This window comes from Macaca nemestrina, chromosome 1 (assembly GCF_043159975.1).
Source record: "Macaca nemestrina isolate mMacNem1 chromosome 1, mMacNem.hap1, whole genome shotgun sequence".
NCBI lineage: Eukaryota > Metazoa > Chordata > Mammalia > Primates > Cercopithecidae > Macaca > Macaca nemestrina.
The window spans coordinates 118,448,799-118,462,832 of record NC_092125.1 but is presented as its reverse complement, the minus strand read 5'-3'; the positions used below and the strand labels follow the sequence as shown (position 1 = coordinate 118,462,832).

The 14,034-nt window shown below is 37.9% G+C and overlaps 1 protein-coding gene across 4 annotated transcripts in view; it reads right to left on the bottom strand.

The window, feature by feature from the left end:
* LOC105479150 (DENN domain containing 2C) overlaps positions 1-14,034 on the bottom strand; it is an 88,544-nt gene that overhangs the window by 39,577 nt on the left and 34,933 nt on the right. For 3 of the 4 annotated variants that reach the window (XM_011736987.3, XM_011736988.2, XM_011736990.2), the window contains 3 exons: positions 2,557-3,564; positions 899-1,035; positions 376-488 (listed from right to left, as the gene is read on the bottom strand). In XM_011736987.3, the coding sequence (XP_011735289.2) occupies positions 376-488; positions 899-1,035; positions 2,557-3,359 (1,053 nt within the window). In that variant the 5' untranslated portion in view covers positions 3,360-3,564. Of the gene's footprint in view, positions 1-375; positions 489-898; positions 1,036-2,556; positions 3,565-4,560; positions 5,551-14,034 lie in introns of those variants that run through there. The other variant, XM_011736989.2, reaches the window with a different exon arrangement.

Sequence of the window (14,034 nt, the reverse complement as noted above, 5' to 3'; positions counted from 1 at the left end):
GAGCCTTTGCTTCTAGGCGTCTTGCATGCTTTCAGGGACTAGGAAGGTAATTTAATGGTCATAGGTTGACGTAGATTAATAGGGAAAGTGGGAACTAAAGTGAACTGAAAAGTTCATGGCTGTCTAAAGGCATATATATTCAATTATTTTTGAGGTGTTAAAACAACCACCAAAAAAAAAAAAAAAAAAAAAAAAAAAAAAAAAGCTGTATGCTACCCCAAAAACAAAACAAAACAAAACAAAAAAACCACCACCAACATTAAACCTTACATTTCAGTGCCTCTTAGTTCTGGCCCCAGTTAAACACCCTTAATCTTTTTGTAGATACCATGAATAAGATTCTAATGTTTTCTTCAATTAATTATCTGGTTATACCTTGGGCGCTTTAAAAGCACTTTTAGCGGGTGGTAGCTTCCATGCTGAAGGGGATCTCCACATAGGTAAAGGCTGCACTGGAATATCTTCATATGGATTTTCTTTGGTGGGATCTTAAAAAATAATTTTAAAAAATGCTTACATGAACATAACTAAATGCAAAGATAACCACAGCTAGCAAAAGAAAGAAAAAGCTAACTATGTTCAGCTTTCTTATTCGACATTGCTGTAGGGATGTGGGTTAAAGCACTTTAAGCTTATAAAGCCACTTATGTGTCCAACAGAGCCAAAAGAATTCTCAAAATGCTATATTATAAAAATCTACTTATGAGCTGAGCAGTCTATCACATTAGTTGTAAAATTCATTACAGAATAAAATAATTTATACACCAAAGGTTTCCATGCTAAAGAGAAAAACCTAGGGCAATATATGCTTGATTATAGAAGAAAATACCATCCTACAATTAAAGGCTTCACCAAATACATAATCATCAAATTTAATTGCAAAGTTGTCAACACCTACATATGATATCTTCATAGATATTGTCCTCAGACTGTGTGTAATAAAGTGCTGACCCAGAATTTTTTCCAAGTTCTTCATGAATCGTCTGTGTGTTCCGATTTCGAAAGTGCTGAATATCCTCAAATTCAAAGGATTTCCTTAAGAAAATAGATATATTTTAAAGTTATATCTTTCAAAACTCTCTTTATTTTTTAAAATTTTTATTTATTTATTTGATTGTTTTATTAATGTTATTTTTTGAGACAGAATCTTAGTCTGTTGCCCGAGCTACAGTGCAGTGGCACAATCTTGGCTCACTGAAACCTCTGCCTCCCAGGTTCAAGTGATTCTACATTGCTGTAGGGATGTTACGCCTGGGATTACAGGTGCATGCCACCATGACCAGCTCTTTTTTGTATTTTTAGTAGAGACGAGGTTTCACCATGACCACCAGGCTGGTCTTGAACTCCTGACCTCAGGTGATCTGCCTGCCTCAGCCTCCCAAAGTGCTACGATTACAGAAAATTCTAATCTTCTTTAAATTGGTATGGGAGACAGAAATAAATAAGTACAGAACTTGTATGCAAAATTACAAAGGTGTTTTATCAGAGATCCAAGAATAATGAAGTAGGCTGTGCCTTATAAACACCATGAGAAAACTGGATGATTGCAGCCAATCATATTTATGTTCTACATTGGGTTCCTTTATTAAGTTCACTTAGTAAGGAAAAGTAGGGCTGAGGCCAGCATGCCCTAAATGAAGTGGAAGAATGTTACTGCTTCCCTACAGAATTTTTTAATTTAATTTAATTTAATTTTTATTTTATTTTATTTTAGAAGCAGGGTCTCATTCTGCTGCCCAGGTTGGAGTGCAGTGAAGTGATCACAGCTCACTGTAGCCTGAGCTCTTGGGTTCAAGTAATACTCCCAAGTAGGTAGGACGACAGGAACACATCACCACACCTGGCTAATTTTTTCTCTTTTTTTTCTATAGAGACAGGGTCTCACTATGTTGCACTGTCTAGTGTTTGGCTGGTCTTGAACTCCTGGCCTCAGGTGATCCTCCTGCCCCAGCCACCCAAACTGCTGAGATTGAGCCAGCACACCCAGCACCTATAGATTAATTTTGTTTTTTGTTTTTTTGAGACTGAGTCTTGCTCTGTCACCCAGGCTGGAGTGCAGTGGCACGATCTCAGCTCACTGCAAGCTCAGCCTTCCAGGTTCAAGTGTTTCTTCTGCCTCAGCCTCCTGTGTAGCTGGGACTACAGGTGCACACCACCACGCCCAGCTAATTTTGTATTTTTAGTAGAGACAGGGTTTCACCATGTTGGCCAGGCTGGTCTTGAACTCCTGACCTCAAGTGATCTGCCAGCCTCAGCCTCCCAAAGTGCTGGAATTACAGGAGTGAGCTACCATGCCCGGCGCTGGCCCAGATTCTTAAAGATATATTAATAAAATGGAAGGTGTTCCAATGCTCTTATGTCAGTAGATTATCTTAGACATTACTACATTTCTACTTTTTTCTCTTATTTTCCTTCCACATTAATCAACACCTGCATGTTCAAATCAGGGCCACCACCTAAGCTGGGAAATGGAAACTGGTTTGAAAAGGAAAAAGAAGCTCAATAATCCTGTAAGGAAAATACCTACAAGTCTTTATCTGTAGGATAAAAACATACCTTTTAGATCTTCCTCTTATTTTTCCACCATATTTCTTTGGTTCGGGTTCCTGAGAAGAGGCCAAAGAAGATTGTGCACAAGAATTATTTTCACAGTATTTTTTGTCACAGTTTCTTTCTTTATACGGCATAACACCGGATTCGGATAAATATCTGAATGTCCTACGAGGTTTTGGCAAAGGATTTATGGAAGGTCCACATTCTTGCCCCTCAGGCTCAGAGTAAATATTTTCTAAGCTCTTGGTTATTCCATATGAACTATCCAGAACTCTGAAGTTCAGTTCTTTTTCTGAAGAGTCACAATGTTCTAAAGCCAAATTTAAGAGTTTATCTGGGGGAAGTGCTTCTATTTTCTTCCACAGTATTTGTGAGGTATAGAAGTTTCCTGGAGGTAATGAAGTCTCTGGATCTAAGACATCTTCTTTACAGCTTTCAATTTCTTTGACCCGAGAACATACCCAGTTGGATTCTGATTCATTTTTAAAGAAGTGTGTATCATCATATTCCTGTTTCTTATTTTCATTCTCACTTTGATCATGGCTTTTGGTATCTTCATTTATATCTAGACCTACATTCTCACAGCTGGTTACATCCAAGTTTTTGCTCTTTCTCTCAGCTATAGGATTTTTCTTAGGAAGGATCGCTTGGTGACAGTTATATCTCACTCCAAAGTCCTTTGGACGCCACTTTTCTGGATTAGATATATTAGCCCTTCCTTCCCATTGAGAAATTTTTTGTTTGATATTTTTGCAGTGGCTTCTTGACAGTGTCTGAACAGCAGTACGAGAAAAACCAACATCCATGTTCCCAACTGGGTGAATGACAAGTGATTAATCTTACAAAGGTTCCATTACAAGTAAATGTGAAATATTGTATTTTTTATCCTGTCAGAATCCAAATGATTCCAGTATTTTCCCTTCATGTTTAACTTGTAAATCTCTTTGTAAAAAGAACAATTTTGATCAGTGATCCTTGTTGAAAATGGCTACAACCTGATCTTGAATAATCCTGTGAAAATGACACAAAAATATGTTAACACATTTTATAATTTCCTAATTTAAAACTCCACTGAAACACTGCCCACCTATCCCTACATAATTCATATACATTGCACATGTAAAAACATACCTGTCATCTATTAAGTGATTCAACTACATAAAGGCACTCCTAAGATGGTGAGATAATAATACTAACAAAACATTATTTGTGGTATTTTTCAAATTGTCAGCTTTAATGTTCTGCCATATTTAATTTCCTAAAGTTAGGTAGAATGAGGTTTTAGAAAAAATTATACAAAGTAGTATACAATATTATTTTGTAATAAATTAATTCTTTTTTTTTTTTTTAGACAGAGTCTTGCTCTGTCACCCAGGCTGGAGTACAGTGATGGTGATCTTGGCTCACTGCAACCTCTGCCTCCTGGGTTCAAGTGATTCTTCCACCTCTGCCTACTGAGTAGCTGTGACTACAGTTACGTGACACCACACCTGACTAAGTTTTTGTATTTTTTGTATAGACGGAGTTTCTCCATATTGCCCAGGCTAGTTTTGAACTTCCTGAGTTCAAGCAATCTACCCCCTTGGCCTCCCAAAGTGCTGGGATCACAGGCATGAGGCACTGCACCTAGGCATACATTAATTCTTTATGAAACCTTCTCTTAATGAAACAAGGAGCAATGGAGTATCATAAGGAGCATATATACACACAGAATTACATCTCAAAAACCCCCCAAAATTTATGTATGTCCACAGCAAGAGCCAGTTAGCATGGAAACACACCAATAGCCAACTTCCTCCTCCTGTCCTACGTTGATTAATACTATCAGCCCATCATATAGCCTATTTCAACTTTACTATTAGCAGCACAGGATTCCATATACACTAAAGACAACTCAAAGTGCCCATTAACTATCAGTTGCTTTAAAATGTAATAACCTATTTTGATGACTGGACTTCCTACATCTATGCTACCACACCCTTGACCCAAATCAACACAAATACTCACAGCCACTGTCACATTCCTTCCTTTCACACAGAGGCTTCATTCAGGCCCATAAACCATTTCCTCATATGGAAGTTTCAGTGGAAAACTTTTCCTACCAACTGAGTAAAGACTTGATCTCAAGTTCTACTGTATACTTGTTAAAAATAGCAGTTGATTCAAAACTTCCTGAGGCAGGGATCATCCTTCCTTGAGCTTTGTCTGTGTGGCCTTGATTAACAGGCAGGAAAATATCTTAGCCCAGCTCTGTCAGTACAGCTGACCAAAACTGTCACATACAGAAAGCACACAAAAATGTTATTCTTGGCAGAGCAACTGCTAACTAAGACTTCCATCAACTTTCATTTAAACCATTCCTACCTACAAATCTGTGGGAAAACCAGCTTTGCCAGCAAATAAACTTTGGTGACAGTCTGATGCAAAAAAAAAAAAACAAAAAACAAAACTTCCAAACAACTTTAAGAAATTAACCTCATGTGGATGAAAAAATAATAACTATACCCAAAGCCCAAAACACCACAACTGTTGCACAGAACTCTTAATAAAAAACAAATGCATACAATTTAAAGATCTAACCTGCTACTGTTGATTATTAAAACTGAAAATTCTTTTCTTGCTTCCGATATTTATAGGGAATTCCTAGGATTTTAGGGTGTCTTTGAGACTCAAGTTTTCTTCACTATAGACAAGATAGGACTTTTTTTCTCCAGCTCCGGGGAAGCTTCTAGAGGTTTTTGGTGGTCCTTGTTAACCCTTTCTTTATTCTTCTCTGGTTAATGTGTCTTAAGTGTGAATGGCTCAAATTGAGAAAAAAAAAAGATGAAAATTGTCAGGGCTAAAAACAATTTTTAACTTGAAAATTACTGGCAACATGGCTGGGTGTGGTCACTCACACTTGTCATCTCAGGACTTTGGGATGTTGAGGCAGGAGCATCACTTGAGGCCAGGAGTTTGCGACCAGCCTGGGCAATACAGTGAGACTTCATCTCTACTAAATAAATAAATAAATAAAATTAGCTGTGCATGGTGGCATGTACCTGCAGTCCCAGCTACAGGGTGGGAGGGTGAGGCAGGAGGACTGCTTAAGCCCAGATATTGGAAGCTGCAGTGAGTTATGATCACAGCATTGTGATCTAGCCTGGGTGATGGAGCGAGACCCCAACTCATAAAAAGAAAAAAAAAAAAAGGTAAAAGTCAAATGACTGGGAACATGGCTAAATCTACAGAATTCACACACAAATATAAATGATGTATACTGATGGTGTTTCAGCTGAACAGAGTAGCACGGCAGGTAAGACTCTCATAAAATAGGTAGGTATTTACTTTCTCCTAAATGTATGCTTTAATACTTATAGCTTTCAAAAAATGAACTATTTCAAAAATGAAAACACTTTAATGAATTTTAACTAGATCTATGACTGTACTGATAACACAGAAAATCTGTCTTAGAGCTGATTAACAGTTCCAATTTTTGCCAAATTAACTTACACGCTTTATAATGTGGCTTGCCTATTTTCACATACAGGTTGTGATTTTGTCCCATTCAAAAGTAAGAATTGCTCACCTCAGTTGTTTTCTTACAGAAACTTCACATCTGTCCCTTTAACCTAATTATATTCTGAGCCACCTTGCTTCTCAGTGCCTCCTCTCCCATGGCTCTCCTAGCCTGTGAGATCTTACTCATCCCATTCCTCATCTTCCCAGTTTCTTGCCTTAACCTCCATTACTGGTGGACATCCTAACTCCTAAGTGCTGGCCCAACTTTCAAATCCTAGATCTCTCCCAAGATTTGTCTTTTGAAAACTTTCGAAAGTCAACTTATTTGCATACTTGTCCTAGAGACTGCTTTCTCAAGTTTGCTTTAACAGTTCTAACAGAAATAGAGGTTGAGAAAATCTAACAGTTTCAACAATTTTAAGAATCATTTTGTCTTTTCTTTTAATAGCACAAAATGAGTCGGAGACTTTTCCAGCTATTAAAAACTACTGAAGTCAGATGGGACTCACAAAAAGAGAAGGCAGAACACACACAACCACAATGGGCAATTTCAACAAAAGAAACAACAGCAGTCATTCAGTTCCTTACCTGAACAATAGAAGTATAAACATAAAAACTCACGCATGATTTTTTTCTTTTATGAGATGAAGTTTTGCTCTTGTTGCCCAGGCTGGAGTGCAATGGTGCAACCTCGGCTCACTGCAACCTCTGCCTCCCGGGTTCAAACAATTCTCCTGCCTCAGCCTCCTGAGTAGCTGGGATTACAGGTGCCCATCACCGCACCCAGCTAGTTTTTTATATTTTTAGCAGAGACGGGGTTTCACCATGTTGGCCAGGCTGGTCTCGAACTCCTGACCTCAGGTGATCCAGCTGCCTCAGCCTCCCAAAGTGCTGGGATTACAAGCGTGAGCCACTGCGCCCGGCCAAGCATGATTTTTAGAAGCCTATTCAAACAGCATACTTTGAGATGACTCTTAATCATGTCCCTTTCTTTTTATTTTCTATTGCTCTTCTGTGTATTTATTTTCATCCAAGAAATATATCAACTGTAGTTTATCAGCTTAAAATACAATTTATAACATAACCTATCATATATAGAATTTTGTGTTTTTAACATATTAAGAGAAACCAATCTGAATTCACTCAAGTAAATTAAATTATCTTTGGGAAAGAGGATACTGATGCTCTATTTTACTAATTCAAGTCTTGGATAGGGCAAGTTTCTCACTCCAAATCTTTTAAAATATTTTATTTGATTAGATATAAGCATCTGGAAAAATAACTTGGAAGAATTTGGAACATTCTAAAACCTGATTTACAAAATAATTGAGGGGTACACTGTAAAAATAGTGAATTTTACCTCAATTAAAAACAAAACTGGCTGGGTGCAGTGGCTCACGCCTGTAATCCCAGCACTTTGGGAGGCTGAGGCAGGTGGATCACAAGGTCAAGAGAACGAGACCTACCTGGCCAACACGGTGAAACTCCATCTCTACTAAAAATATAAAAAATTAGCTGGGCGTGGTGGCACGCACCTGTCATCCCAGCTACTCGGGAGGCTGAGGCAGGAGAATCGCTTGAACCCAGGAGGTAGAGGCTGCAATGAGCCGAGATTATGCCACTTCACTCCAGCCTGGCGACAGAGCAAGATTCTGTCAAAAAAAAAAGAAGAAGAAAAATGATGAAAGGGACCAGGAAAACTTCACTTCTGGCCATGATGGAGTAGCTGAACTAGGCTTGCCTTTCCCACATTAATAACTATAAAACCAGAAAAATATATAAAATAAGTGCTTTCAGATACTGGATAACAGACAGCTTAGGATTATGATCCCTGAAAGAAGAGAGAAAAATGAGGCAGGTTCTATGATGGCCCAGCTTTCTCCCTGGAGACTCCAGAAAGTAGGGTCAGGAAGGGGAACACAAATAGACATGGCAACCTTACTGAGTTGAGGATAACAAGATTGGAATATGGAGAGGCTGAGGCAAACAGAATTTTCAGGGCACAGTATCAGAAAAGAGAGCAACATAGAGAAAAAGTTCCAGAAATCTACATAGAGTCCCCTTGAATCTTTGGTTGAATACTAAGCTGTTAATGCATAGGGTAATACTACATGAGGTTAGACAATGAACAACTAGTGGAGAAAGAAAAACTATGGGGGATTTTTAAGCTAACCCGGGGTTCACCCAGCTCTGGGAAACCTTCAAAGTCCAACAAGAGAGGAGCAACCTCATTGAACGCCCAGGTAATTCAGTAGAGAAACAAGAGGTCATGATTTACCAGTAGGATGAAATTAACCCTAGAGTAAAGACTATCTTAGAGCCACCCTAACAAGGATGAAGTTGATTCTTATGAAATTTAAGTATGCACAAAAACAAAATTCAATAATTTTTACATGAAGACAACTAAATCCAGATAGTCAGCAACGTAACATTTAAAATGTCTGGGCATGGTGGCTCACACCTGTAATCCCAGCACTTTGGGAGGCCAAGGTGGGTAGATCACCTGAGGTCAGGAGTCTGAGACCAGTCTGGCCAATATGGTGATACCCCATCTCTACTAAAAATACAAAAATCAGCTGAGCATGATGGCACATGCCTGTAATCCCAGCTACTTGGGAGGCTGAGGGAGAATTGCTTGTACCTGGGAGGTGGAGGTTGCAGTGAGTCGAGATTGTGCCACCGCACTCCAGCCTTGGAGACAGAGCAAGACTCCGTCTCAAAAAATAAATAAAAATAAATAAAATGAAATAAAATAAAATGTCCATCATCTAATCAAAATTACTAAACATACAAAGAAACCTGAAAATAAGACCTATACCAAGGAGAAAAATCAATCAATAGAAGTAGAACCGGGTCGGGTGCGGTGGCTCACGCCTGTAATCCCAGCACTTTAGGAGGCTGAGGTGGGTGGATCACAAGGACAGGAGATCGAAACCATCCTGGCTAACACGGTAAAACCCTGTCTCTACTAAAAATACAAAAAATTAGCTGGGTGTAGTGGCAGGCGCCTGTAGTCCCAGCTACTCGGGAGGCTGAGGCAGGAGAATGGTCAGAACCCGGGAGGCAGAGCTTGCAGTGATCTGAGATTGCGTCACTGTACTCCAGCTTGGGCAACAGAGCAAGACTCTGTCTAAAAAAAAAAAAAAAAAAAGAAGTAGAACCAAAATAATACAAAATAAAAGAAATAGATCCAAAACAACAGACATGATGGAATTGGCAGACAGGGACTTCAATTCAGCTATTATAAATATTTTCATAAATTTGAAGGAAAACATGAACATAAGTAGAGTAATGGAAGATATAAAAAAAGACAACAAATAAAACTTCTGGAGCTTAAAAATATACTATCTGAAATGAAAAATTCACTGGATGGGTTGAAGAGCAGATTTTAGTTATTTTAGAAGGAATGACCAATAAAGTTGAATAAGTAGCAATAGAACCTGTTTTTAAAAACGCCTGAAGCACAAAGTGAAGAAAAAAAGCTAAAACAAAGATGAAAAACAGAGCTTCACTGAGACAACATGAAGTGGTTTTGCTTTACCCTACATATAACTGGAGTCGCAGAAATGAAGGGGTTGGGAGTGGGGACAGAGAACAAATATTTCAAGTAAAAACAGATGAAAATTTTCTAAATTTGATGAAAACTCTAAACCCAAAGATCCAAGAGGCTCAACAAACCTCAAACAGGATAAACACAAAGAAAGCCACCAGGCAAACCATAATCAAGTTGCTAAAAACCAGTGATAAAAAGAAAATTCTTTAAGAAGTCAGAGAAAAAAAATATATACAGGGGAAACAAGGTAAGCCGGGAAACAAGGTAAGCCAGAAAACAAGGAAAATTTTTAAAGTGCTAGGAAAAAACCCAGCAACTGCAAATCTAGAATTCTAGACACAATCTTCAAAATGAAGGCGAAATAAAAATGCTTTCAGTTAAACATAAGCTGTAAAAATTTGTCAACAGCAGACCTGCATTCAGAGCCAGTGATATAATTCATGAGTCCAAGTACAAATTGAAAATGTAAGGTCCCTGTTCAAAAGGCAGTAAAAGTGCCTTTAAAGGTACATATAAAGCTTTTTCTTTTCTTCTGCAGCCTTGCTTTCAACTTGTGGTGTTTTTTTATTTTCTATTTAACACTGTTTTAAGTAAAAAAAGAATTATGCTATTAGCAGAAATTTTACATTTATCTATATTTAGTGCCCATTTTAAATGCAAATATCAGCACGTTTAACTCGTATGCAGCATCACGTAAAAATGTTAAAGTTCTTCAAGTTGAAGAAAAAATGATACCAGATAGATATCTGCATCTAAAAAAGGAATGAGGAGAACAAAACATGGTACTTGTGGATAAATATAAAAGGCATATTTTTTCTTATTAATCTCTTTAAAAGATGACTTGACTAAAGTAAACATGATAATGCACTGTGAAATTTACAACAATGTATGTGGAAATAAATGTAAGACCAGGGCATAAAGGTAGGAATGGAAAATTGTGTATGGTGTTGTAAGTTTCTCTAACCCACAATGGAACTGAATTAAAAATCACTTCACGCCAACGCGGTGTCTCACACCTCTAATCCCAGTGCTTTGGAAGGCAGAGGTAGGTGGATCACTTGAGGTCAGGAATTCAAAACCAGCCTGGTCAACAATGGTGAAGCCCCGTCTCTACTAAAAACACAGAAATTGGCCAGGTGTGGTGGCACATGCCTGCAATCCCAGCTACTCAGGAGGCTGAAGCATTAGAATCGCTTGAAGCAAGCGAGGTTGCAGTGAGCCAAGATTACGCCACTGTGCTCCAGCTTGGGCAACAGAGTAAGATCCTAGCTCAAATAAATAAATAAATAAATAAATAAATAAATAAATAAATAAATAAAAATTTTAAAAAAAGACAAAAAAAAAGAAAAAAGAAATCACTTTACATATGATATGAAGTGGTACTTTATATATAATTTCAAAATGATGGGTTAAAGTTGTGTTATAAACCCTAATGAAACTACAAAGGAAAAAAAAAGGAACAGCTAAGAAGTCAACAAAAAAAGATTAAATGGAATTCTAAACAAAAATTGATGCCAAAAAAGCAGGGGAGTTGGAGGGGGAACCCTAAGAATGGTAACAACAATAATAAAAAACCCACATGGGACAAACAGAAAATGAATAGCAAGATGGTACACTTAAATCTGACTATATCAATAATTATATTGTATATAAATAGGTTAAGCTCTAAGCACAAGGCAAAGATTATCAAATTTAATTTAAAAAGCAAGACCTAACTCTATGCTGTTCATAAAAAAATGCACTTTGAATACAAAGAGACAGATCTGTTAAAGAGACACAAACAGTAAACACTATCATAAGAAAGCTAGATTGTCTATATTAATATCAGACAAGGTAGACTCCTGAGCAAGAAATAACAGCAGTGATAAAAGAGGGACATTACAAAAAGATAATGGGGGCAATTCATCAAGAATACCTAACAATTCTAAATGCTCATGCACCTAGTAAGAGTTTCAAAAATGTAAGAAGCAAGAAAATATCAGAATTAAAAAGCCAAATGGACAAATCCACAATTTTAGTTGGGGATTTCATAACTTTTCAACAGTAGTTGACAAAACATATAGACAGAAAATCAGTAAATATATAAAAGATTTGAATATCACTATCAATCAACTTGACATTTTAGAATGCTTTACTCAACAAACATAAAATACATACTCCTTTCTCTTTTTTTCTTTCTTTTTTTTTTTTTTTTTTGAGACAGAGTCTCACTCTGTTGCCCAGGCTGGAGTGCACTAGTGTGATCTCGGCTCACTGCAGCCTCAGCCTCCTGGGTTCAAGCGATTCTCCTGCCTGTCTCCTGAGTAGCTGGGACTATAGGCACGTGCCACCAAAAATTCATACTCTTTTCAAGTGTACATGAAACATTCACCAGTAGACCATATGTTGGGCCATAAAATAAGACTCAATAAATTTTAAAAGACTGACATCATACTGAGAATGTTCTCTAGCCCAAAATGGAACTGAAAGAGAAATCAGTAACAAAAAGATATCTGGAAAATCCCAAATTATTTGGAAATAAATCTTATAAAATAAAAAAGTTTAAAAACACTAAGTGAGGACACTACTTCTTGATATTTGAAACTGGAACACGGCCGAGCGTGGTGGCTCAAGCCTGTAATCCCAGCACTTCAGGAGGCCAAGGCAGGCGGATCACCTGAAGTTAGGAGTTGAACACCAGCCTGGCAAACATGGCAAAACCCCACCTCTACTAAAAATAAAAAATACAAAAATTAGCCGGGCGAGGTGTCGTGCGCCTGTAATCCCAGCTACTGGGTAGGCTGAGGTACGAGAATCGCCTGAACCTGGGAGGCGGAGGTTGCAGTGAGCCAAGATCGTGCCACTGCACTCCAGCCTGGGCAATAGAGTGAGACTCCATCCAAAAAAAAACTGGAATACATTTTACCTCATAAAGTTTCAAATTATTATTTTAAATTTCTGTCTAGGTTAGGTGCTCTACCTTAACATTTGTTTAAATGGTCTCATTGCTAATCCTGCACAAAACGTACCAACCTTTTCAACATCATAGTCTTCTACATCCTGTACTGAAATTTGAGTGTCATCATTACACCTAATAATATCTTCAAAAGGATCAATTATTTAAAGTTCTCCCTTAAGAAGAAAAAAAGCGTAAACCCAAAGAAAGTGGAGGAAAATAAAGAGTGAGTATTAATGAAATAGATGAACATAGGATAAAAATCAATGAAACAAAAAACTGTTTCTTTAAAAACATTAGTAAATTGACAGACCTCTAGGCAAAGTGAAGAAAAAAAGAGTCTGAGGCTGCAGTGGGTTATGACTGCACCACTGCATTCCAGCATGGGTGACAGAGCAAGACCGTCTCTTAATACAAAAAATAAGAGAAGAAAAAGAAGTAATACCAATCATATACAAACTCATTCAGAAAACAGAGGAAGTAGAAACCATTTCAACTCATTCTATGTGAGACCAGCATTACCCTACTAGGTAACTGGGCAAAAAACTTAGAAAAGAAAAATACAGAATAATATAACTCATGAACATAAATGCAAAAGTCCGTCTAAAATATTAGCAAATCCACTGGGTGCGGTTGCTCACACCTGTAATCCCAACACTTTGGGAGGCCGGGGAGGGCCGATCGCTTGAGGTTAGGAGTTCGAGACCAGCCTAGGGAACATGGAGAAATTAGTCTCCACTAAAAGTACACAAAAAGTAGTTTTTGTCTCTAAATTAGTCTCTACACAAAAAGTAGCCGGGCATACTGGTGTGCACCTATAATCCCAGTTTCTTGAAAGACTGAGGTGGGAGGATTACTTGAACCCAGGAGGTGGAGGTTGCAGTGAGCCAAGATCACGCCTCTGCACTCCAAGCTGGGTGACAGAGAAAGACTCCCACCTCAAAATAATAATAATAATTTTATATATATATATATATATATGCAAATCAAACCCATAAATAAATATACAGAAAGGATACCAGAACGCAAGGTTGCTTTAACATTAAAAGTAACCATGATTATGGGATAAAGAAAACTATGTAATTATCTTAATAGGCCGAGCGAGGTGGCTCACGCCTGCAATCCCAGCACTTTGGGAGGCCGAGGTGGGCGGATCACAAGGTCAGGAGATCGAGATTATCCTGGCTAACACAGTGAAACATCGTCTCTACTAAAAAATACAAAAACTTAGCCGGGCGTGGTGGCAGGTGCCTGTAGTCCCAGCTACTCGGGAGGCTGAGGCAGGAGAATGGCGTGAACTTGGGAGGCAGAGCTTGCAGTAAGCCGAGAATGCACCACTGCACTCCAGCCTGGGCGACAAAGTGAGACTCTGTCTCAAAAATTATAATAATAATAATAAATTATCTTAATAGATGAAGAAAAAGCATTTAAAAAAATTTACACTTTCAGCAAATCGGAAACAGAACAGAATTTCTACAATCTGATAAAATAT